Raw genomic sequence first — 23,763 nt, 5'->3', positions numbered from 1 at the left:
GCACGCCGATGCACCGGTTGGCTTAGAAACCCTGTCGGCTGCCCTCAAATATTATCACAATCTTCAAAATTGACCGACTACACGGGGGGATGAAATATGAGACAAACAAATACACCGGAACGTGGCTGAAGGTGAACCGCGGAGATGGACGAAAGATTTCTGCCGGCGCTAATTAAAAGATAACATTTTCTTATACATATACCTAATTTATTGCCTCGGTGAGTGACAATGGCAGTCCAAGGTCGGTGCTCGTTGGACGGTACAGCATCAGTGGCCGCGCAATTGATATCGCAACGCAACGCATAGTAATGAAACTTGTCCGTGGCGATTCGAAGGATGATAACACGCGGCGCAACGGCGCGTATGCAATTTGGGTACGGCCAAATTTTGGTCGCCAGTCCACCGTTTAAAAAAGGCACCGTTTGCCCAATGCAATTTCATGCTGGCGGAACGTGCAGCACAATCGTCGGATGTCGGGTCGGTTGATCGTGGAAATGATACTGAAAGTCGTCAGGAAAATGAAATACAGCAGCCGAGAGGATGAATGAAACATGTTCTCTCCTCCTCAGCACCGTTGGCCAAACGGCATCGGATCGGCAAAAACTGTTCGGGCGAAACCGTCATCGGGAAATGTTGGAAACGTTTGCGGTTGTGCTGACGTCGACCGGTGTGCCGGAGTTCATTCTGATGCCCACATTAGCTGCTGGCTATTTTTGCATAAGACACCCGCCATTAGCCAGATTGGACATTGATTAGTGTCATTTTTCCCATCGTTTGTCGCGCACGTGAGGCCGTCGGGTGAGGATGGTAAATTTGCAACCACCCGGGCCCCACCCGGCCACCACCCCGAAGGGTCACAGCCGCACGCGTCGCACAGTAGTTAGCTACGGCAATCTAGATTTTCTACCGGAGGCGACCGGAGGAAACAAGAACGATCGACGACAGCGGCTTCCCTCTTTTTCTCTTGTCCATTCGTTTGTTTGTTTAGTTCAATTGTTTCGGTTCCGTTATCGGCTTTCCGTGCTGGGACGGGTGTGGACAACTGGGCATGCGTTGTTGGTGGGGTAGAAAATCCGGCTCCCCACGTCGGACGTGGTCAGAAAGCGAAAACGCAGGAAAGCGGCACGTTGTCGGAAATCGAGATTTTCCTGTACATCGGAAGCCCACATTACACAATAACGACGATGATGTGCGGCTGCTGGCCCGGCTGCGGGGCCAGCACGAGCGTCGGGAGGGAGTGCAAATCGTAATCAGCTACACCAGGCCGCGGTTCGACGATGGCCAAGGTTCGGTGGCGTGTGACAGGGCGTACTGTCGCATGCATAAATACGTAGTCGGAAATTTACAACGAACACCCGCGGAGCTGGACCCCGATCCCGGGTTCGCCCAGATGACCGACCCCGTCTCACGCAAAGCGTGACACGCTTCCCGACGAAGTGGAAGTAATGAATAAGGCCGGGTGGCATAGATTTATTGCCCGCGATGCGTCAACGAAACCCTGGGTTCTGGGGCCATCATCAATGGAGCAAGCACACACTAGGGCAGCTTTCGGCAGTGAAAAGCTGACCGATAGAGCAGTAATTACGAAACACAAATCATTTTTGCGCGCATTTCGCAAAATGTATGCCGGTTTCAATGCCTTCCCGTAGTATCCGTGTTGTACGTTCAACATCAAGTTTTTATTTTTCCGATAAGTGTAGTTGTTTTTTTATATCATTTCATTTAGCTAGCGCCCTCACGCCGGGGCTGGCCCACTCTTTCGCTCTCGCATTGCACTACGCGGGTATAGATACACTCAATTAAATACTTGGAATGGACCACTCACCGATCTATTCCCCTGATATTAGACTCGACAAAACGGAAACCATATTTAACTATTGCAATCAATATACTCCATTGAATTAGAGAACAGTTTCTTACCGACCATCATCATCAGCTCCACAGCTCAAAGTGCAGAGCGCACAAAGTGTGTATCAACGAGTAGACACCGAATATTCGACCACTGGGTCTGGGTTCGTATTCCCTCCATCGAAGGAACAGTAGTGCCCCCCTCACGTCTATTGCTACGCTAAACAATTGTTAAACAATCACTCTCACTGCTTTGGCCCACCATATCCGTGCCTTCCTTCTGTTCTCTTTGTCTGTTGTGCGATGTACTACGTTGTCAGGCTCGTTGGGTAGATTATCGTGTGTAGAAAACTTTGTAATAAAGAGTTTTGGGACGCCACAAGCTGTAGGAGTTGTCAAACTTGAGCAAATAGGTCCCTTCCCCCGGGTAGGTGTGCGAACCGGCGTACACCTCCTGGTGACACTCGCGTCGATAGATCGGGATGATGATCGAAATGGGATTCCGGGGCCCGATCGTTCGACTGCTGCTCACCAATTGGTTGCCAGGGGCCGGGCCACACTCAAGGTCTTCGGCGCAGATTACCTCTGAAAGTTGAAATTCATCATTAGGCCGCCGCTGAACTGCACCACTAGCGAATGGCCATACCTTCGTCTTCCTCTATCGTATCATCGTCTTCGTCGCTTTCGCTGATGTGCACCGAAACCTCGGTGGTTGGCGGTTTACCCCACTCGAAGTACACCCCGAAGCCGATATCGTAGTTATCCGTCGCAAACTCCCAGAACAAACAGGAACCGCCTTCGTGAGTTGGAACTTTTACCTACGCCAGGAAGAAATAGTGCCGTGTTGAAACTAATGCGATCAACGACCCACCGCAGCCCGACAGCTTACCGTCACCGTGTCCCCGTGGTTAACGCGAATCACACCGTCACCCTTTCCGGCCGTCACCTCCTGTTTGAACAGCTTTATGTCTGCCTTAGTCCACATGTTTGCCGGGCTGATGACTGCATAATCTGGGAAGTTGGTAGCAAACTTTGATTGATCGCAAAAAAGGAGAAATCCATTTTGAAAAGGGGAACCAACCTCCGGAGTCGTTGTCACTGTCACACTGTTCCTTAAACTCGAATTGACTGCTTTCTTTTGCGCTAGAGCTAGCGACGAACGCGTCCTGTTCGTTTTTACTGGTAATGATTCCGGCACCCACACCGGGCGAGTTCTCGTCGTCCCCGTCGGCCCCTTCGTCTCCCTTCAAGCGGCTGTAGTTCGTAGCAACCTGTGCCTGCAGCTGCTGCATGTACTGGTGATAGTGTTCGTTCTGCAGTTGTCGAATCAGCACGGCCTGCTGTTCGGGGTTGCCCGGAAACTGTATCTCGGCGTACTCCTTGAACTGATGGTACGTCTGCTGATTGAGGGCGTCCTGCAGTTGGCGCCGCTGAAGTTCCTCGCGATTCTTCTCGTCCTCGATCCGCTGCATCTCCGCCATTCGCACCTTTTCTGCCGCCTGTGCCTCATTGCGCTGGATTTGCTCCTGCTCCGCTTTTCGCAACTTTTCCTCCTTGTCCTTCTTGATCGCCTCGACAAATGGTTTGAAGAGGGGGCACAGGCGATCGAGCAAATCGATGAAACCTTCCATCGCCTGCAGCTTCGTGATCGTACCGAGTTGCTGCCACGCGATTCTCCGGTCTTTACCGATCACGTCAAACATTCCCAATGGTGGGGCTTGCGAGAGGTCCAACGAACCGTGTGCCGCCTGCTGCGTGAAGGCAACGAGCTAAAAAAAACCAAAATTCCGACTGTTAGACCGACACCGAACAACGGATCGCACTTGCCACTTGCCTTCAGATTATCCTCGTAGCTCAGGTGAATCGCTTTGCCGGACTTTTCTGTAAAGAGCAGAGAAAAGGCTTTCGTTATCCCGTCTATTGACACTGGTACGCGCGGTGCGAGAGACCCTACCCTTGTAAAAACTACAAGCCAACTTATACAGGTCCTTCAACGGTAGGTTCCATTTGAGGATTTTACTGTTCTCATCGTTTGTACTCGCACCATCGCTGAGTGAGAGATCTTTCAAGGAAAGCTCAATACTATCCGAACTTATCATTGTTGCCATCGCCGTGGCAGCGAAACCACTTCCATGAACTAAGAACCCAAACTGGGAACCACAGGGAGAACTCTTGGCCTGGTTCTGAAGCACGAGCAACACTTTGTTGATTACGGTCACTTTTCGAACCCTTGCTCTAATATCGTGACGCCTAAATCCTTTCGCACCTTCCGCTCAGGAGGTGTGTTAAGTTTTACACGTACGGAGCAGAAAAATGTTCTAAGGTTCTTCCACTTCGAGTTTTGGTGTCATCATTATTCGTTCTGAAGCAGGTGTCAAAATTTTCACCAATGTTGTTGATTTCTTGGCAGAACTGTCACTTCCCCCATTGGGCGCGATGCTGTCAAATGACGTAGTATTTTCCAACTGGATTTTTCAGGCGAGCTCACTTTAAAGATTCTTCTTGAGTTTCATAACGAAAAAAGTGCTGAATAAAATAAGAGTTTTTTGCTAGAATAATTGCTGTTCAATTTCAATCGGATGGCGGTAAAAATGTTTCGTCGATTGCTGTCACTCGTCGATTGCTGGCACTTAGAATAGACGGTAAAAAATCGATGTTGACATGTAGTTCGGTTTGAAGGTTTGTTTTGTTTTTCTCACGATCATCCTTTGAACCTCTTTAGAGTTCGGTTCTGCGTTCCGGTGTGTTCCGGAAGATCCTGCCATGAGTGATAAGGGAAAGGCAAATCCGGAACGAGTAGCTAGCGATACTCTCGAGGCACCTGAAGTTCACGCTCCAGCACTGATGCTCAATACCGATCCGAAAGTCGTTACCAAAGCGTCCGAGTTGCTGGCCCCGATCGACACGGATGTGGTAGAAAAAAACCTCAACACGGTCTTGGCGGCAGTGAAAACCGTTGATCAAACGTGCGACTTCAAGGGATGCAAACAAAAGACGAATCTCGTCGGGACGGACTGCATTTACTGCCGGGAGCGGTTCTGTTTCAAGCACAGCTTGCCGGAAATACACGGTTGCGGCGAAGCAGTTAAGCGAAAGGAGCGCGAAGAGTTCCTCCATCCTATCACGGGAAAGGCGCGCCGAGAAAAAGAAGATAAGCAGAAAGCTCAAACCCGTCTATCGCAGAAGCTGAAACAAATGTCGCTCGAACGAAAGCAGAAACCTACCGGCGGCAGTGCGAGCAGTTCGAGTCGTGGAGGAAGCAGCACTGGTAGAGGAAAGAAACGAACGACCTCTTAAACTCGCCAAACTATTGTTTCGCAAAATTATTATTTATTTACGTTTCTTAAGTGTAAGTAGATGACATAGCGTGCGCCAGTCCAGCAAGCAATAAACTCACAACTTCGTAATCGTAGGTTTGTATGTTATTTCCCACGCGAGCGTGTTTTCGGGTGCCCAAAGCGGAACGAAACAGGTGTCTAATACCGGGCCAAGGGGGCTTACGGAACGTAGTTGGGATTTTTTCGCAAAATGCAGAATCCTTCCATGATAGGGGTGAGTGAAATGTACTCCTCGGTAGCCAATTCGGCCCGTTCGCCCATCGCCAACAGCACGGGTGTGGTGTGCGTCTGGAATCCGGTGATGGTTTTCGGTTTACCCGCTTGTCCCACTACGTCGACGGCCTGTGCGAAAAGGAATGAGAGCAAACTTATATTTGTATCACGTGGTCAGGTAAAACGTTATCATTTAAGCGTACGAACCATTCCGACACGGACGGGTACGGGGCATGAATTTAGATCTTCGGTGAAGGTAATCAGCATGCGCGGTTGCATTGCAGTCGTTAGCGTGTACAACAAATAGTGCGACTTTCCGAGAATAACTGAAAAAAAGACATTAATTAGATACGAAAAATGAATCAAATCACCAGAGAAGCGTCTACTTACTGTTTTTAACGTCCAGGAAAGAAACGAGAGCTGCCATCAGGCCGGCCACTGCTACCGGGCTCATCAGCTGGCGATCGCTGTGGTAGGGGCTGATCGTGAACGTGCCCTTACCGAGATGGGTCAGTCCTTGTGCGATGCGCACCATAAACAGATTGTTGGGATCCTTTGCGTGGTATTGGGCCAGCTGACGGAGCATCGACGCGAGGCGAGCATTGTTCGTTCCGGCTCCGACCAGCCCCATAGCGAAGATGGCATTATGTGCCACCTCGGCATCACTGTCGTGCGAGAATTTGCTCAACGTATCTAGGATATTGAGTTTCGGGTTCGACACGGAAATCAATCCCAGCGCCAGGGGAACGGCACGGCGAATGCAGGGTTCGCAGTAGCGCAGCAGATTACCAAACGATCGGAACGCCATCTCGGCTCCGATTTCTTCACCCATCGCAATCAGCGCAATACCAAGCACGGCCACTGCCTGACATCCGGATAGATCCTTCTCCTTGTCCTCCTTCTCTTTTGCTGATGATTCTTTCGGGTCTTTCTTCGAGGCGGGTTCTTCCCCGGACGTGGAAGCCGGTTCGTAGTGCTCCGAGCAAAGGTGCAGCAGCTGCTGGATCTTCAGCACGTTGCCAGTGCCGGCATACGCACAGATTTCCACCATCGTGGTGGCCATCGAACGGAAAGGTTCCGCTACAACCTCCAGGGCGGCCGTAATCGCCTCACCGGCCTCCTGCCGACCGAGGTACACCAGTCCGAGACCAAGGGGAAGAAAGCGAGCGTAAGTGTCCTTCAGATCCGCCTCACTTCGATCCATGATGACCTGCAGCAACACTTGCGTCACTTCACTGTTGCACGATCCAACGGCGATCATTCCGAGCGCAAGGGCCGCAATGCCCATAACCTCCATCGTTGAACCCGTGCGCCGTTCCGGGCTAAACACCGAACCAATCAGTTCCAGCACCACCAGTCGGTTTGAGCCGGCATACGCCAAACCCAGCCCGAGGATAGCTCCGATTCGCATCGTGCTGTTCTGGTGCAACACGTAGTCGGACAGCAGAGCCAGTGCTGGATCGACTTCGTTCCGTACGCCACAGTTCACGATGCCGCACGCAAGCAGTGCGCCCGATTTGATGTAGTCCTCGTTGGAATACAGATACTTATCGATTGGCGTAAGACCACCGTCCACATCCCACAGAAGAATCAACCCAAGCGAAGCGGTAGCACTGAGCATTCCGTGCTCCTTGTTTTTGTACAGCCACTTATTTCCGTCCTCCATCAGCAGCTTATCCTGCCCGAAGCCAGCGTTCACGAATCCATTCACGAAGCTCGCAGCAAGGTTCTGGCGCGCCGAATCGATCTGCGAACCGAACGGAGCCCGCGAGTTGTCCAGATGCGACTTGTACACATCTTCCGGAGTTTTCGGCTCCATGATATCCAGCTCACGGGCTAGATTCAGGAAGTGATGATTTAGGTGCGAGTTGGACATAATCTCTACCAGGTCGTCGTAATCGTTGCTGCCCTCGGGCAGCTCTAGGAAAATCTGCTGCCGACCAAGCATGAACGCCAGCTGCTTCTGCATCGCAACGTCCCCACAGGACATGAAGATCTCCTTGATCAGTTCGGTGTCGTTGATCATCATGGCCAACCGCATCGCTTGCGTGTGCTGCTTGAACTTGCGCGACAGATTCAGAGCGCACTTCAGCAAACTGACGTTCTCCGGTTCCGCCACGTACGGGACACAGCTTTGCAGGTAGAGACAGACCCGCGGATAAGCGCTCTCGTCCACGTAATTTTCGAGCAGGTCGAGCCGTTCGATTTCCATCAGCAAATCGCACGCTTCGGCCTCGGCATTGTGCGCCATATTGTACGGTATGATCTGGTGGATCAGCTCAATGAGGCGGTTCTTGAACAGGTTGTCGGTTGACTCCGGCCAGTTGGACGCGATTTCTCCCGACAGATGCCGGACGTACTCGTGGCCCCACTCGCCAATGTTTTCCGTGCTGTTGTCACTCAACAGTCGGTACACGAGACACTCCTTGCCGGTGCCCATCGTCATTGCCAGTACGGAGATGATTTCGGCGCACAGCTTCAACGTGTCGACGTCCTTCAGCTTTGCCGTCATCTTTTTGTGGATTTCTTTCATCGTCTCGTAATGCTGCCGCATGAATTTTAGCGGCTTCGGCACGGAAGTCATGGAGGTAGTAGAAGCGCGTATCAAGTTCGCCATTGACTCAAGCGACGGGCGGTACAGCTCCGCATCGGCTTCCTGCAGCCGCTCGACGAGCATGTTCAGCTCATCCTGAAGCTGCTTATCTTCGTCGGACTATCGAGGGTTCGGTGAAGGGGGATGCAAAAACATAAAAGCTACCATGTAATATCCTTTCGCAGGACACGCAGAAGCAAACAACGCAACAGCCCTTCGGGGCATGACGGGGCATGTTCGTGTGCGCGGTTCTGGTTCGCCGCCACTTCTTTACTTACCAGTTCCGTTTTTTCCTCATCCTTATCCTTGCCCTTTGTTTTCAGCACGGGTTCTTCAATTTTCTCGTTTGTGGACATCGTTTGCGTACACTACGACCGTTTGCGCGACAAAAGTTACAATGAATTACAATCCGATCTTGCACCAGCGGACGATGAGTTGTTGAAACACTGTTGCTGTCACAATTGAGGTTACCGAGTCTTTCGGCGAAGCTGCTCGGCATGTGTATGACACAAGGTACAGATTCTGAAGCCGAGTTGGGCAAGCCGCTTCGGGATGCTTCATGCATCATTTATGTTACTCAACGATTGTAGTTGCTTAACAACCACACGAAAAATGCACTGTATACTTATCGTTGAAATCGACATAGTCAAAGCCAACTTAAATCTAACTAACTTTCTCAATTGTAAATGATGGAAGAACTGAACCCTGCGAACTAACCGAATTGAATGACGGCTTCGATTGTCGACGAACGAATTGTATGGAAATATTGCACAAACTTTTTCGCAGAAAGATGCCGACTGTTTTCCCGCTGAAACTCGAACGAATTTGCCAAATCTCTATTAATTACAAATTTACTTACTCGTGTGAGCAGAAACGTTCTTTCACGGTCTTCTCGAAACAATACTATTTTGCGAAACTGTTGACAATTTGAAACGAAGCGAAGTGTTGACATTTTTTTTAGTTGTCACATCGGCGGAGGAAAACAGTGGATCGCGGAACACAAAGGCCGACAGAAAGGGGGGAGACAGAAAGCCGAAAGTGCACTACCGAATTATGGAATAATTCCGGGCGTCCGGTGGCCGTGCTACTGACGAAACATTCCAGGGGAAGAGTAAATTAAGCGGACACAGTGGGTCAACGTCGCTCGAAGCGCATCGTTTGCACGGACTGTGAAAGCGAGTTGGAGTCAGTTTTTCTCGCCCAAAACAAAGGTGACCGATGGGTATTGCCGCTGTGTGTGCCTACGCCAAGGTCAGGGTGTAAGAGACGGAAAGTAAAACCCCATCTCGGCGACAGATTGTCGGGAACACGGCGTTGCGAAGGAGAAAACGCGTCGACGTGTGGGATGACTAGAAAAAGGTGCGTACCGGTGATTTAGCATCGCTCCCAAGTGAATCCTTCAGTGGGAATGTACCGTATGTTCGTTCGGTAGTCGGTTGTTCCGCGGTTCGATAAGCGAGCTCGCTCCGTATGCCCGTTTTGAAAAAATCGATACCCATTCAATGATTCTCGTGGGGTGAAAAGAAAACAGAGAGGCACGCAACCAGGCGGTTGTCGCAAGCGAAGAAAATGTGTCCCCATTTAGCATCCAACGCCGGTCACGAGTGAGTCACGGAGTCCTTGAACCCCTCGAACGACTACACAGCAACGCTACATTCTTGCGCGCCGTGATAGTGTCACCGTTGGCAAACGATTTTACGATCCGACGAGATGAGCCATCGAGCTGTTATTGATCGATGGCTAAGTGAGTGAATGGGCCTGTGCAGGACGCGATAATGGGGTGGAATTTCTAGCCGTCTCATGAATCATCAACGGTTCCACGAATTTACGACGGTTCTCGTGCCCCCGGTCGGTGATATCACTGAGCCACGCTTATCAGCGGCAGTGTTGATTTTTTGTGCATACTACTTTTGACCGCCAGCAAACCGATGTGGCCCCCACGATATGCTGGTATGCGTGTTTGTTTGTACACAATGCCGTATGTTTTGATAGCTGGTACGTATGGATGCCGCGGATCGCGCGACACGTTTCTTATCATTGCGGACTTTTGAACCACCAACGACCGATGTCTTCCGATGCTTCCTCCACCACGAATCGCAATCGGTTCCTGTTTCTTATCGTACAGCGTGGTTTAATCGAACGTCGCTTGTCCGTGGCGTCGTTTGGCCGCTTGCGTGGGTTGCCCAACAGGTGCCTCGTGTGTTGCCATAGGGAACGAAATATAATATAATTGTTCTATTTTTACCGGCCTTTCCGGGCGGGCATCATATTTATTAGACAGCCGAAAAAGGCACTAACACCCGGTTGGATTGGCGGTAAAACAAGTAACCGTTTTGTTTCTGTTTTCCTTCATCATTCTTGTCCCCGGTCACAGGGAGGATATTGGAACAAATCAATGTATCCGCTGAAGAATGCCTATTGCTGCAGCGCTTCGGCAACTCTTCAACCCAACCGTCGTACATGTGCTAAGAAGCTGAAACATCAACACAACCGTAGTAGCGGCAAACGGCGCAGAAAGCTCGCAGCATCCGCCATTCGCCGGCTGGTCCGACCATCGCCAAGCATCGTCATTCGCGGCGCCGCCTTTTAAGCAGACGCTACTCCATCTGCGGCCTTCCCTTCACTTTGCCTCACCCTCTGCGCAACCCCTTCGGATGGGACGACTTGCCTGCACGACGCAAAGTAGAACAAAATGCGACTGTAAATCATCCCGGTCCGCACACACGGTGTCGCACCGCTCAAAGTGAAGAAGATTAACCACGAGAGAAAGAGAGCCTCCGGTGGGGCGCCGTGGTTAACCGTAGTTGCACGAGTAGAATTAAGCTTCTAGTGATAAGACCCTTCGCACACGGGTTCCGATTGCTTGTACATTCCGGCCGCGGCGCTAGTAGTGAGGTGGTCATTCTGTTCATAGCTGTCGGCCGTTTAATCGCCGGGTGACAAAATGCCGTTCTCTAGCAGCTTACAGTAAGCACAGACGATTGCTAATCCGATAGCGGAGCACTCGAACCTAATGTGCACGGGTCTTTTCTTTTTTTTATTTCACAGCAAGGTTATCAAGTATCCCCGGGCGGCCATCCGGACCATTCTGGTGGTGGTGAACAACATCTACTGCGTTCCGACGTACTTGGTGTGGATGTTTCTGCTGTTGCCCCTCAAAAAGATACACAAATGCTACTACTACCGCATCGAGGGCATACTGTTCCACTGGCTGCTGGCGAACGTGTCCATGTGGTCGTGGACCGCCGGCTATGAAGGTACTTTTCCGGTGCATGCGGGATGTGGAAAAGTGCGCTCGGACCACGGACCGCTAAGGTAATGCATGTCTTTTCGTCCACCTACTTGTAGTTGTCGAAATGGGCGACGACATTACAATGGCGTTCGATCGGCGCACGTTGGTGCTCGCGAACCACCAGAGCACCTCGGACGTGCCGCTCCTAATGGCAGCCTTCAACGCAAAAAAGGGTGTTCTACCGAACATTATGTGGATCATGGACCGGCTGTTCAAATACACCAACTTCGGTGCCGTCAGTCTCGTCCATCAGGATTTCTTCATCGCGTCGGTAAGCCGCTAACCCCACCGTGGTCGGCACTATCTGTGGGCCTTAATCAACCGTCTTTGCCGTTGTATCGGTTCCACGCATTGTAGGGCAAAAGTAATCGCGATAAGTCACTGCAGCAGCTGAAATCACACATACAAAAGTGCTACATACCGCGGAAACGGAAGTGGATGGTCCTGTTTCCCGAGGGCGGTTTTCTTCGGAAACGGAAGGAAGTCAGCCAAAGGTAAGCTGCGGGCGAACGTCGCCAGAACCGTTTTGTTCAGCAGAGTGTGAGACCTTGTTCTTGTTTCGGGCTGCAGATTTGCAGAGAAAAACAATCTACCAGTATTAAACAACGTCACATTGCCACGCGTTGGTGCTATGAAAGCGATCATGGATATGCTGGGTGCATCGGACATCACCGGTGGCACCGCTTCCGGTGCGGCTCAGGATGCAGTGAAACAATCGGAGAGCAACAACACTATCATCCCTAGCGAAGCGATAGATCAGGACGACGATGATGACTGTGGTAATGATGGGCGAGTGGTTAACACTGGAGAAAGAAAATCTTCTGACTCTACCACTGTTGCCACTGTCCCGCTTTCCTTAGATAATTGTAAGGAAGCTTCGTACGCCATGCTGAACGGGCAGTCCGGTGGGTGCTTGGAGTACATACTGGACATTACGATTGCGTACCCGCAAGGCGTACCGCTAGATTTACCAAACATTGTGCACGGAATGCGTGATTCATGTCAGACGTTTTTATTCTACAAACTTTACCATAGTTCCGAGGTAAGTGGCTTCGACGTCCCGATAAACTGAGTCGCACACGCACACCGTTGTTATGTTGTAGGTTCCTCACGAAAGCGAACACCTCACCCAGTGGCTGTACAATCGGTTTTACGAGAAGGAAAAGCTGCTGGAAGAATTCTACCGCACCGCGGCGTGGCCGGCGACCTGCACCATTCCGCCGACAGTCGTCCATCAGGATTTGCTTCGGTTTCTGCTCATCCATCTGTTTTTCATCACATCGACCTACGTTCACGTGCAGCTGATTTTGATGCTGGTCAACTACACCAACACTATGTACGTCTATTTGCTAAGCTAAATACCGGCGCCCCAAAACCGCTGCTGCTGCTTCGTTCGTTCCGTTCTCTCTAATCTCTCGCAGTTCTGTGGAATGGTGGGCACACCGGTTCACCCCTGTGTGCGCGGCTTGTTTCCAATGAAAATAACAAAACCAAATTACAAGTGAAAAAGACACACAAAAAGAAACCAACCTACGTTGGTGGTCAGCGTTAATTGCTAATCTATTAGTCAACTACCCTGCGTTCCCAGCTGATTACCCGTTACCCGTTACTCTGTAAGGTTAAGTCGTGTGGGTTCGTTAGTGGAGCACCCCGGGTTTTAAGGCAAAGCATGTTTGCAGCCAAGATCGGTCAAGCGTGCGCAAACGGGGCCATGCCATTTTTCCTCCCCATGTTACCAAAGTGTCCCGCGTTCGTGCATGAGCTGAAAGCCCGTGACGATAGACGGTAGATTATGAAAATACTTTCTACTTTGCTACTTTCTGCAACCGCGGCATCTGTCCGTCGCCAAGAGCTTGGTGCCCACGTGAGCACGTGACCGTTAAATTGTGTTTGAAACGCACACCAGGAACAAATGGAATGACGTTTATTAAAGGCACAAAAAAGACACGGGGAAACGGAACTGCAACTACTTTACTAGACAGTAAGTTAGAAAAAAGGTAAGAAAAAGCATAAAAACAAATCGACCCCCCAATCGTGTGTATTGCTGTGTAAAAACCCGTCGTCGGTTAAACGTAGAGCTGTGAATAAGGCAGCGCGTAGGCAGTGTTTCAGTCACCAGTAGCGTCACGGAAGTTCGAATCAGTAAGAAGCTAGGATTTAAGGCTATAGTGTTGCTCCCGACGAAAATGGTGGCTTAGTTTTGCTGAGCATATTGAAGTTTTTCTTACCGCCACCGCACTGAAATAACGGAAGAACTGACAACGGATTGACATCACAGACTAAGGAGTGTTTTGTACCTTAGTAAGCGGACACAGTGAGACAGCGAGAGAGAGAGGGAGAGCGTCCGCCCGGTGGAAGGATTTTCGCCGACTAAAACCGACGGTGATTGTTGAGCCGATGAAAACAGGTGGTTTACACGCTTTAACGTTACGGATGCTACAGTTTCTACCCTTTTCGCTTGCGCTCTGGTGGACATGGGAAGTCTCAGCTGTGGAGTGTGCATTAGGGGCGTTGCTCCGGGGAGCGGATCGGACTGTACATATATATACTAGGGACACGTTTGTGTCCATGGGAGTAGGAAACAAAGAATCGCAAACCAAACTTTTCAGTGTGTGGAGAAAAAGGAGACCCCGCTCATGGGTCTCTACCATCCGTACACACCATGGAAAGTGGCCACCACCAGCACGGAGCATCCTTATTGGCAGCAAACAATATATTTCGCACGTGTGTGCATGTGTGAAACAAGTGTGTATGTGTGTGTGTGGACCGATTGTAGGGATCATAACAACACTGTAGCATTATTTGTGGGTTATTTAGTGTATAACAAGTTTCGTTTAAGAAAAAGATAACAAAAAAACAACATCGTCAGAGGGGGAACCCGTTTTGGACCTTGATTTGACCACACGGTCGTGTCGTTTACTTAATACGCCCAACGTTTGCTCATTATTCAACATCGCAACACAAAAACCGATCGTAGCCGGCCGCGACACGTATTTCCGCGGTTGCTATGTTTCGCGAGTGCACCGCGTGTGCTTTAACCGCGTGGAGAGGAATGTCCCGCCATGGCGTCGGACGGAGCGAGTTGTGAAGGTTTTCGATTTCTTTTCGAATAGACTACGACAGCAGCAATAAAATGGAAGAAATGATCAACCATTAAAACATCCCGAATAGCTAGAATTTATCGCACCGATGACGCATCAAATCCGAAATGTGCCAACTTGGCGCCGGCTAAGCGAGAGCCAAACTCTAGGGCCTCTGCTAGCGTGGCCCCGGTGTCGTGGGCGAGTTTAAATATGCATCCGGCTACAAAAGTGTCACCAGCTCCGAGACTGTCCCGTATCGCTGCCGGTGGGTAAGTGCATTGACTGAACCAACGGCCTTCCGCATCCACGGCGACGGTATCACTGGAACCCCAAGGACAGATGACTGCGTAGTGGCCAGGATGCGATCGCTTGATGCCTAGTACCACCGCACGGGCACTATCGTAGTGCAGAAAGCGACCAAAATCCTTCCCAACAAAGACATAGTCGATACCCGCCACGAGCAGATCGAGGTTCGAAGCACGCGGCTTCTCTAGCTCAACTGAAATCGTTATTTTCGGCGTGTGCCCGTCGACGATGGCCTTGTTCCAGTGATCGATCCTTTCGATCATTCGTACGATCGCGGTTGTATTCCGTCTGCCCTGTTGATCAAGCATGTTTCGATGTTACGATTAGAGCAAATTAAGCAAACGATGTAAAATGTACCTCAAAATGAATCCATCGATAGTCCGACAATTCGCACTGCGCAAAGTCTTCCACCGTCAGCTCCGGTAAGTTGGGATTGCTGTGCACGATCGTCCGTGTTCCGGTCGCTAGACTTAGCCATACCGTGGAAAGCGGAACCTCTGCACCGGGATGGGACACGCAGTGGCCGAACTCGATCTTCCTCCGTGCCAGGTCATCGCGAGCAAACTGGAATGTCGGTGAGTCACTGAAGGAAGCGAGAAGCTCACAGGGCGCCCCCAAGTTGGCGAGCACGGTGCAGTTGTTCGAGGCGTTCCCTCCACGTTGCCAGCGACTGTTGTGGCACCGTTGATCGGAATCTTCCTCCGGGTACGTGTCACACGTTTGTATGATGTCGATGTTGCACAGGCCGACACAAAGAATCTTTCTCCCCCGTTCCGAACACTGCGACGTGGCCATGGACGAAAAATACTGCCGATACAAAACGGAAGTGATGATAGACATTATTGGCGCACGAAATTGGAAAAAACAAACATTTTTATTGATATATTTCGAAACGCTGACAGAGAATACTCTTTCTACAAAATATTATATGATAGTCTTTTAATCAGTTCCCTTCGTTCCCTAGTTCAGTACAATCTCAGTTCAGGCTAACTTGAGGCTTTCCCCTTACATATCCAACCCAGTGTCGATTAACTCGCGCAGTAGAAGAGTTGCGCGGCGAGGCAACAGTCGAAGCAGGTGGCTAAGGAACAGCAGATAGCCCGGAATGCTAATCTCGAGCTCATTCCGCCGCACGCCCATGATAATGCGTCGGGCTGCCTCGTCCGATTTGATACGCCCGAAGGCGGAAGATATGCGCAACCGGATATCGTTCAGGCAGTGATCGGTGATGATGAACGGATAGATGTGTACCAGCGTGGTGTGGATCGTCTGCTGGCACTTTTCAATACGCAGCTCCTCGAGCGTCGACTCGTAAAGACCGTGCACCGCAAACTGCGAAACAGCCAGCGGCATCTGGTGCTTCAATCCACTAACGCCGGCAACCGACGTTAGAAAGACGACGTGTCCGTGGGATGCTTTCTTCATTTTTGGCAAAATTGCTTCCAAGAGCTAATGTAAAAACAACGAAAAGAAAGGAAAAGTATTGTGTATCCGTCGTCTCTCTGGATCAGTGCTACTCACCAAGAAATGGGACACAACGCCCACGTTCAGCGTAAACTCGATTGGTGGAGGTTCCGTGACCAGGCTTCGTGCACTGGGCACATTGCAGCAATGGAACAGCAAGCTAACGGTGCCAAAATTGTTCTCGATAGCGGTCACTACACGGCCAACGGCCGCCTTGTTCGTGACATCGCACTCGTATGCGTGCGCCACGCCACCGGATGATTGAATCCGCTTCACCAACAGATCGTTGTCCGCAGTGTTGATGTCGATGCAGGCCACCTTTACGCCTTGCGCCGCAAGCTGTAGCGCGAGATCATAACCCACTCCCCGGCCACTACCAACGACCTGCAATGCCAAAGGAATCGATCGTGTTGTAAGAAGCTTGTGGGGAAAAGGAATCGTTGTGGAAAGCACTTACGGCGGCTACTTCACCAGCGAGACTCTTCGGTTTCGGTGGCCGCACCAGACGAAAAAGCGACTTCAGTAGGGTGAGTAAAAACTGTACCAGAATTACCAGCACATCCCAGCAGAAGATCAGTGTCGCGTAAAATCGTAGTATCATCGTGACCGGTTTACGGTGGCATTCGAGCCACTCTGGCAGCCGGCGTAGTGCAGGTGGCGGCTCTTCCGTGGACTACAATGAAACAGATTGCTGTAGTGAGCACCGTATTACGGAGGTTGTTTGTTTCTCAAGCTAATACGAACTTGTTGCTACAGACTGGCGATACACAGGGCCGGTAGGCCAGGACACTCGGCGGGCAAAGTAACTACCGTTTACTTACATGCAATCTTCCCCGATTGCGCATCGTTTGCGGGAATCACAATCTTTTGATATGAGATAAATCAAAACGTTTGGCCGTTGCACGAATGATTGTAAATTAGATTAGTGCCGTAAATGTAATGGCGAAAACACGCGAACTTTCGCTTTCGATCGTTAAGACGCGGACGCGTTTAAGACGTTGTACGAGATGGAAAGAGGCGCGTCATGTTCATTTGAACTTTGAACCGTGAACTGAACTGCACGGACACTTTGGCTGTAGGGCCCTGACGAATGGCGCGAATGAGCCGTGTAGAGGTCTACGATAAAAAAGGGTTCAATCAGTCCTCCTGACAAACTTACGAGGCGCTTTTTTCTGGCACCCGCTTATGTGCACCTCACGAATAAAGTTCCCCGTAGACCGATCGGTGCACAATCGTTCACAATTTTACGCTAGTTTTCACGCTTCGTGTGTCCCCGCAGTCAAACTTGTTACGTTACGCATCGTGTGTCCTCGCAGTTACTAACGCAGTAACACAACAACAAAACGATGTCAAACTCGCCGAGCCTGATTGGCAACCCTGCCAAGAAAGGCGCATTTTTGCGGCGAACTATTTCAACTATGGTTTGAAATGTTTCACATAGCGGTTGTTTTGTGATCTCTAGAATTTTACGAGGAACATTTTTGGCGGCAAACACTATTTCGGAATTTATAATTTTCAAATTTTCATAATTCCCTACAAGACTATAGCGGATCGTTGTATCGTAAATGATTGCGGCCTCGAAGTAGGGCAGTGGTTGCTTTTTTGCCAGCTCAAGACAAGTTACATTTACATGGCCACTTAATTCCTGGCTCAATTTCAAACTTAGCTTACAAATTGTTTTCAAAATTTATCAATCAATTTATTTATCTAATCGTTTGATGAGCCTGCCAAATACTTCCTCTGCCTGTGTTTAACCACGGCCTCGGAGGCTTTATTAAACGCCCCTCGTATTCCGGCCAGAATTAAATGGTGCTAATCGAATACCAATGTTCTGTATTCATGCACAACAGACTGGATTAGATTAGACTAGGATTTGATTAGACTGGAAGGTGCTGTACGGTTACCAATAGTTTAGCGTGTTAATGATACCGTTTATTTGCTTGCGCTTTACTCGCTTCGGCGGATGCGTTTCGATTCAACGACTGCGGCCAACCAGGCCGGGAGCCACACCGCGCATACCGTCGCCAGCCACAGAGCACATAATGGCGGTGATGATGTATTTATTCATAATGCTAACAGGGCACTCCGCGTTCCTCCGCCGCCAGTCTCGCTACTTTCCTCGTCTAGTTTCGCGCGGGAAATGTGCCCCCGGCATGCGATGTAGCGGGCCGAAAGGCGAGGTTTGGTGTGTTTTTCTTCTGCCGCCGAGAAGAATGCTTGAGAATCGGACCTCACCGTTGCGTCGGGGGATAGTTTGGCCATACTTTTTGACAGGGACGGGAAGGGGTCTGTCCGAGCCCCCGGACGGGCCGGAAATTTCCCGACTCGTGTGATTCGTGTGGGCTAATTTCCGTGGGGCGCGCACAGAAGAGGGTATCAAGATTGACAGCCGCGCAGGTCCGGTGGAAAATAGTGCTTCTCATCAACGGCCCTGACGGGGGCTGGCCTCGCTAGCTAGTGGTCAGGGAGAAAGGAGGTGAGCTCGAGACATAGATCGAGCCGGGGAGCCGGTGGCAGAAAAGCATTATTACACTACACACTGAGCATCGGCGTGCGCCGAAACCCCCGACGCTGGAATGGGAAAATTTTGGCCCGTTTCATTATCACGAACACATCTTTCACGATCATCAGGTCATAGATCTCCGGGCGCGCCATAACATTTGAAAGTGTACAAATCGATAAGCCGCCGTGACCAATTTGGCCGGGCCGGTCGCTGTGCGGTGAAGATCGGAGCGATGCGCGGTGCCTAGTGTTCGCCATGCTCGATGCTGCGGCCGGCGCCCGGGTACCGCGCCCGGAGAAATCATGCAAATATTACCACTAACAACATAATAACGTTTGTGTGGGCAATTATCTATCGACTTTCGAACGCGACGATCTCGCCGGCGCCAAATCGGTCTCTCGGATCGGTGCTCCGCTGCGTAGCCTCACCTTTTGAACTCCCAAACGAAAGTCTCACCGGTTTATCCCCGCTGGCAAGGCTGACCAGTTAGAGAGGTTCAGTAGGGACAAAGTTGTGACCACAAGACCAAACGAGATGATGGAACCGTTTTTTCCGTTCTCTCACCCAGAATCGTGGCTCCATTGTGGTCTGCGCGAAAGAAAACCCTTTTCCCGGCCCCCTGCCCACGGCCGGTGGTGCGAACAAACATTCATTTCATGGTTGTTGAAGTCGGAAAAAAGGAGCGTTTTTTCCTCTTTTTCCCTGGCTCGGTGCGTCGATTCTTAAGAACCGAGGATTGGATCGAAAAGAAGCTGACTAATTACGGCTCCCACTGCTGGCCATGTGTGTGCGGGGCGAAGAAAAATGCACCGTACACACAAAAGGGGGAAAAAAAAGATGAGACTTCTGCTCGAACGTGCGGTTCCTTGTACATAGTGACGCAGGTGTAATGATCATGCTGCTCGCTGGAGTATGAATCCACCCAATGGGGGGAACAAAAAACGCCAAACACTTGCCTAATCACATTGCGCGATGTTTTTGCTGCAGATTTTATCAAGTTCCTGCGACCAGCAACTAGGAGCCCATTTTGTAATGGTGGTTTAATAATTTAAATCAGTTGCCAGCAATCACACAATGAGCGATCGTAGCACTATTCTACATATTAATTCTTCGCTCGACGTAGGGAACATTCTCTCACCCGAAGATGATCGCTAGATCCCGGGTCCAACCCGTTTGCTGCTTTCTCCGGTTCGTGCCTAAGAATCGTGTGGCGAGCGAGTGGCAGACCCGAACAGAGGAGAGCACTTCTCGTGGAGCATAAGGTAAGTATGTATCACTCCGCGGGAGAAGCCACTCGAACGCGGGGCCCGAGAGACCGAGCGGACGGAATTGTGTAAGTCGGCTCTTTATCTGCTACGGCACCGAGGTCCCGGCTCCAGTCTTCAGCCGATATTCAACCAGTACGGACGCCCACGGACTGGAACTTGGTGGAAGCCACAAACCACAAAGAAGAAGCCCTCGGTGATAGGACTATATCGCAGGCATCGCAGTTGAGCATCCGAATCAGTGGAAGGAAGATCGTCTGTCGTGCGTTGAGTTGGGTGATGGGCCCGTGAGAAAACCGTAAGCGCTTCTGGCCTAGATTGCCACGTTCGGGCAATGCAGGACCACCGAAGAGATCGCCACGGGCAGTGCTAGTGCCCCCAAGAGAACAGTGGTTGCCCAAACCCCACAGAGCCGAGTGTAACATAAACATTAACCCCGAGCCTAGAGGGTCTGCGAAGTTGAAAACTTGTAGCTACTGTCGGAGTACACGGTGATACTGGCCAAAATCAGTAACCGAGTTCCAAATCGGCCAACGAACTTGTGGCAGACTTTGAGTGCGGCGAGTGAACGAATCGAATCACGACGATCCGGATCCCGGAGATCGCCCTGCTCCCCCGTCTGCTTCTTCGTCGACACTGGCGACACCAACATAACGGTAAGAATCGAGCCTAGAATCGGCCTGCAACAACACACATTCAAATGGACCTGGATTTGTGGGGCGAAGTGGCCGCCTGCCCAGCCTGGCGGGGCTGTTTGTGCGGAGGGCGAAGAAGAAATTTACGAGAAGAAAGTTTCTTCGCCCCCCACGACTCGTTCCGGGCGCGGCTGCAAGAACTGGAATCTTGATGGCTCGTTGCTTGGTCGGCTGTCCGCCGTTGGTCATCGGGGCGGGCACCGATCAGACGCCCAGCTCCGAGGAGCCCGCGGAAGCTGCGCCAGAGCGCCACGATGGAAGTGGTTGATTTGTTTTCTTTTGTTGCTAAAAGAACCATCTCTCGATCCTGGGGGGGTGGGGGTGGGTCGGCGCACGGCCAATTACTCCGATGGTCCCGAAGTAGGCCAAAAGTCGTCCCCGGCCGTCGCCGGTGTGAATGAACTTTTCGCCGTGACTTGGCACGGAAATGAGGACGTCGCGGGTTCGTGCTGAGGCTTCCCGAGAATCGCCTGTCTTGGCTGGGCGAACCGAATGAAGAACTTCGTTTAGGTGCGTAAAAGGAAACGAGGGTCCCCAAATTTGGTGGGGTGGCCCAAAGAAGACTTTCATTCTGTTTTTGGATAATACGTCGTTAAATCCGCTTCGCGGTGCGACCAAAGCCGGTGAAAGAAAACGAAGATCCAATCGACACACTTCCTAATGGTCCACACGGCCGCTGCCATAAGAACTCGCCGATGACGACGCTGTACCCAAACCGGAGAAGGGTGATCGATCGCGAAAACGTGCCCGAAACGGCGACGGCAAGATTGCGGTGACTTCAGATTTCGTCTTCGGTTTTGTCTGGTGGGTCAATATGGCGACTCGGTGACTTACGAGCAGCGTCAGCGGCAAAAAGAATGCCCGTTTTTGCTGCTACACAGCACAGATAGTATGCTAATCGAACGACGCGACGCGTTCCGATGGCCAAGGTGAAAGTAGTGACGTCAGACACCCGCGCAGCGCGGCACGTGAAAGAATTTCAACGCCCCGAACGGCGACGAACCTCGGTTGTTCGATCGGTTTGGGGCCATCCACTCCGGTTCGAATGGCGGATGATTAGCTTGCGTTCCCGATTGGTACTCGCACCACGCGGATTATGAATGCCGGGGAGCCATTAAAAAGGGCTCGGAAAGTTTCACTCGCGCCCCCAAACTGGATTGGAACCAATCGGATCCTTTTATCGCGGTTCGAGCTACACCTGTAGAACTGAGCGAGGTATGCTAAACACCGACCCGCGCTGACCCAGAAACTTAGCGCAGCTCTATTCTCAATTGTCCCACAGCCACCGATGTAATGGTGCAGCCGTGGCCACTGGCTGTGCGCATTCGTTTGCCTCAAACGAACGAAACCACTTGTTGGTACTGCGGGAGTAGTCGGAGAAAGTGTAACGCCAGCCCACCCGCCGCTGGTGGAAATGTTCTCACGCATCTTGAGTTTGTGGCCGCGATTGTATAAGGGCCCCCGGGCGGGCTGCGCGCACATCAGATAGGCGAAGTGTATCACACTGATTAACCTGAATCCGACGGTGCTGACACTTTTCTGGGTCCCGCCGGTCCCGTGGAAGCCCGCGAATCGGAGAAGGGTGCACCGGAACGAATCGTCGTCGCGCAGAACGCACCATTGTTTCGCGCCAACGTAGGGCTGGAAACGATGTCAACTTCGCCGCTCACCGTAGGCGCCCATCATTTCGTGGATCGCACTCATTGGCGCAAGATGTTGGAGATGCACCCAATTCGTTCTCCGGTCCCGTTTTGCTGTCACCGGGCGTTGAGCACCGGAAGCACCACCATTTGCTTTCGAGTGTTTTTGGGGCCTCGGAAAATGGGCTTCATCAAAGGCGAACAAGTGAAAGGCTTCCGCCCAAATGACATGACATTTTGGTCGAACGGGTCTCCATTTTGGCCAAAATTAAATCTTCATTAAACCCGCGTACTTGGGGAGGGTTTTTAGATTGGACTTTGCACACACATAAACTGGTGATCCGTTGGATGTTATGATGACTATCCGATGGAGCGGCCCGTAGCTGCCAATCTCCGCGCCATATTTGTTCATCAATAGCCCCAAAAATGAGTTGCACGATTCGATCGGCCGCCGACCGTTCGTCGGGCGAGATGTAGAACCGATACGCAATCTAACCGATCTGGGAACAGATGCGCCACCCGGCCGCCCCTATCCTAGGCCCCGCCGGTTGGCTAGAGCATTAAATTAAACAGAAAAACATCGAAGCATAATATCATAACGGGACTCGGGCGAGAGCCCCTGCGGCCGTGGGCCGTGAGTTCATGAACTTGAAAATGAAACCGATGATGATGGTGGGGTCCGCAGCATCGTGCGGACCCCGATGGCGTCCGATGGTCGATCATCTGTCGTTTCCGATTTTTCATTCCCCTCCGCGTTGCGTGTGAAACGGGAACAAACGGTGGGAATGATCCTGTTCAAGGGAGGCCATGCCAACGGCGCGTCGTTGTGCAACAGCAGCCCCACCAAGGGGGGCGCAGGACGGGTTTCAGGCCGGCCATCGGTTACGGCTGTGACCAAAAGCTCAAGTTCAAGGTGGTACGTCATCTGCTTGACAGAGAAAGGAGAGCAAAACAGAGAGAGATAGAGAGCAATGTTGGACACAAAAATGCTGTTTCCCTCGATCCAGGCAGGCGACGTTATGATGGGATGCGTTACGCAACGTTACGAACCCGATGCACGCCTTTTAGGGCGTTCTATGGGGAGCTGGGCGGAGATGGAAGTAGTTCTTGGGGCGAGCGAGCAAAAAGTAGTACACAGTACGGTGCGGCGGGTTTTACAAACATGGGCCACGGCGGGGCCTCGCACTCTCCCCGCCGGTAAACGGTTTCGTACGCGTTTTGTTTACCTTTCGCTCGGCCGCTGGACACACACGCAGCCCGCCTCCCGGCCCATTAGCTCGGCCCGCGATTTAGGTCAGATCATTTTACCTTCCTCCTAATATTTTAACGGTGCGCCTGGGAGCGGTGCGCGCCCTCTTTACCCTGTCCGCACCGAGCACCGGCGATGATGAAGCGGTCCTGTTCTGTTTAGGGATTCGCTGGCCGCTATGTTCTCTTGTGATTATTTCGACGAATTTGCCTTTGCCACCGAAACATAGAGAGAGAGAGAGAGAGAGAGAGAGAGAGAGAGAGAGAGAGAGAGA

The 23,763-nt window shown here is 51.3% G+C and overlaps 6 protein-coding genes across 8 annotated transcripts; 2 read left to right on the top strand and 4 right to left on the bottom strand.

Moving 5' to 3' along the window:
- Window positions 1–1,683: 1,683 nt before the first annotated feature.
- On the bottom strand, window positions 1,684–4,173 carry LOC131209159 (Golgi resident protein GCP60). Its single transcript, XM_058202156.1, has 6 exons — window positions 3,803–4,173; window positions 3,683–3,729; window positions 2,930–3,617; window positions 2,738–2,859; window positions 2,495–2,666; window positions 1,684–2,433 (listed from the first exon to the last, which is right to left on the bottom strand). Exons 1-6 carry the CDS (start codon window positions 3,954–3,956, stop codon window positions 2,183–2,185), a joined length of 1,434 nt encoding a protein of 477 aa, XP_058058139.1. The 5' UTR covers window positions 3,957–4,173; the 3' UTR covers window positions 1,684–2,182.
- A 379-nt stretch (window positions 4,174–4,552) lies between these two features.
- Window positions 4,553–5,711, top strand: LOC131212884 (DNA-binding protein SMUBP-2). The gene is made up of 2 exons (XM_058206948.1): window positions 4,553–5,197; window positions 5,262–5,711. Exon 1 carries the CDS (start codon window positions 4,612–4,614, stop codon window positions 5,143–5,145), a length of 534 nt encoding a protein of 177 aa, XP_058062931.1. The 5' UTR covers window positions 4,553–4,611; the 3' UTR covers window positions 5,146–5,197; window positions 5,262–5,711.
- LOC131212882 (26S proteasome non-ATPase regulatory subunit 2) lies at window positions 5,163–8,402 on the bottom strand. Of its 2 annotated transcripts, none has more exons than XM_058206946.1 (4): window positions 8,271–8,402; window positions 5,790–8,112; window positions 5,607–5,725; window positions 5,163–5,528 (listed from the first exon to the last, which is right to left on the bottom strand). In XM_058206946.1, the coding sequence occupies exons 1-4, from the start codon at window positions 8,346–8,348 to the stop codon at window positions 5,346–5,348; spliced, it is 2,703 nt and encodes a 900-aa protein (XP_058062929.1). In that variant the 5' UTR covers window positions 8,349–8,402; the 3' UTR covers window positions 5,163–5,345. The 2 variants fall into 2 exon arrangements, with proteins under 2 accessions (XP_058062929.1, XP_058062930.1); XM_058206947.1 differs by having other exon boundaries at window positions 5,790–8,153; window positions 8,271–8,349.
- Window positions 8,403–9,021: 619 nt separating this feature from the next.
- LOC131212056 (acyl-CoA:lysophosphatidylglycerol acyltransferase 1-like) lies at window positions 9,022–14,453 on the top strand. Of its 2 annotated transcripts, XM_058205781.1 has the most exons (8): window positions 9,022–9,351; window positions 10,367–10,959; window positions 11,041–11,249; window positions 11,341–11,555; window positions 11,642–11,778; window positions 11,855–12,063; window positions 12,145–12,326; window positions 12,388–14,453. In XM_058205781.1, the coding sequence occupies exons 2-8, from the start codon at window positions 10,937–10,939 to the stop codon at window positions 12,640–12,642; spliced, it is 1,230 nt and encodes a 409-aa protein (XP_058061764.1). In that variant the 5' UTR covers window positions 9,022–9,351; window positions 10,367–10,936; the 3' UTR covers window positions 12,643–14,453. The 2 variants fall into 2 exon arrangements, with proteins under 2 accessions (XP_058061764.1, XP_058061763.1); XM_058205780.1 differs by having other exon boundaries at window positions 11,855–12,326.
- On the bottom strand, window positions 13,963–15,468 carry LOC131207272 (ketohexokinase-like). The gene is made up of 2 exons (XM_058199882.1): window positions 15,031–15,468; window positions 13,963–14,966 (listed from the first exon to the last, which is right to left on the bottom strand). Exons 1-2 carry the CDS (start codon window positions 15,466–15,468, stop codon window positions 14,463–14,465), a joined length of 942 nt encoding a protein of 313 aa, XP_058055865.1. The 3' UTR covers window positions 13,963–14,462.
- Window positions 15,469–15,575: 107 nt separating this feature from the next.
- On the bottom strand, window positions 15,576–17,316 carry LOC131210185 (epidermal retinol dehydrogenase 2-like). Its single transcript, XM_058203393.1, has 4 exons — window positions 16,882–17,316; window positions 16,595–16,810; window positions 16,195–16,521; window positions 15,576–16,122 (listed from the first exon to the last, which is right to left on the bottom strand). The coding sequence occupies exons 2-4, from the start codon at window positions 16,736–16,738 to the stop codon at window positions 15,679–15,681; spliced, it is 915 nt and encodes a 304-aa protein (XP_058059376.1). The 5' UTR covers window positions 16,739–16,810; window positions 16,882–17,316; the 3' UTR covers window positions 15,576–15,678.
- Between the last annotated feature and the right edge of the window lie 6,447 nt (window positions 17,317–23,763).

The sequence above is a fragment of the Anopheles bellator genome, chromosome 2 (assembly GCF_943735745.2).
Source record: "Anopheles bellator chromosome 2, idAnoBellAS_SP24_06.2, whole genome shotgun sequence".
Classification (NCBI taxonomy): domain Eukaryota; kingdom Metazoa; phylum Arthropoda; class Insecta; order Diptera; family Culicidae; genus Anopheles; species Anopheles bellator.
Note: the sequence above shows the minus strand (reverse complement) of the source record. Positions and strands in the feature narration are given on the sequence as shown.

Bases quoted from the DNA above. Each gene is read 5' to 3' on its own strand.
- LOC131209159 (XM_058202156.1), bottom strand. From the start codon at position 3,956: ATGGCAACAATGATAAGTTCGGATAGTATTGAGCTTTCCTTGAAAGAT. The intron at 3,730-3,802 runs GTAGGGTCTCTC...TGCTCTTTACAG, and splicing joins GGCTTGTAGTTTTTACAAGG to AAAAGTCCGGCAAAGCGATT. The intron at 2,667-2,737 runs GTAAGCTGTCGG...TTCCTGGCGTAG, and splicing joins ACCACGGGGACACGGTGACG to GTAAAAGTTCCAACTCACGA.
- LOC131212884 (XM_058206948.1), top strand. From the start codon at position 4,612: ATGAGTGATAAGGGAAAGGCAAATCCGGAACGAGTAGCTAGCGATACT.
- LOC131212882 (XM_058206946.1), bottom strand. From the start codon at position 8,348: ATGTCCACAAACGAGAAAATTGAAGAACCCGTGCTGAAAACAAAGGGC. The intron at 5,726-5,789 runs GTAAGTAGACGC...TCTTTTTTTCAG, and splicing joins TTTCCTGGACGTTAAAAACA to TTATTCTCGGAAAGTCGCAC. The intron at 5,529-5,606 runs GTTCGTACGCTT...CTTTTCGCACAG, and splicing joins TACCCGTCCGTGTCGGAATG to GCCGTCGACGTAGTGGGACA.
- LOC131212056 (XM_058205780.1), top strand. From the start codon at position 10,937: ATGCCGTTCTCTAGCAGCTTACA. The intron at 11,250-11,340 runs GTACTTTTCCGG...ACCTACTTGTAG, and splicing joins GTGGACCGCCGGCTATGAAG to TTGTCGAAATGGGCGACGAC. The intron at 12,327-12,387 runs GTAAGTGGCTTC...GTTATGTTGTAG, and splicing joins AACTTTACCATAGTTCCGAG to GTTCCTCACGAAAGCGAACA.
- LOC131207272 (XM_058199882.1), bottom strand. From the start codon at position 15,468: ATGGCCACGTCGCAGTGTTCGGAACGGGGGAGAAAGATTCTTTGTGTC. The intron at 14,967-15,030 runs GTACATTTTACA...CTTGATCAACAG, and splicing joins ATCGATGGATTCATTTTGAG to GGCAGACGGAATACAACCGC.
- LOC131210185 (XM_058203393.1), bottom strand. From the start codon at position 16,738: ATGATACTACGATTTTACGCGACACTGATCTTCTGCTGGGATGTGCTG. The intron at 16,522-16,594 runs GTAAGTGCTTTC...TTGGCATTGCAG, and splicing joins TCGCTGGTGAAGTAGCCGCC to GTCGTTGGTAGTGGCCGGGG. The intron at 16,123-16,194 runs GTGAGTAGCACT...TTTTTACATTAG, and splicing joins GCGTTGTGTCCCATTTCTTG to CTCTTGGAAGCAATTTTGCC.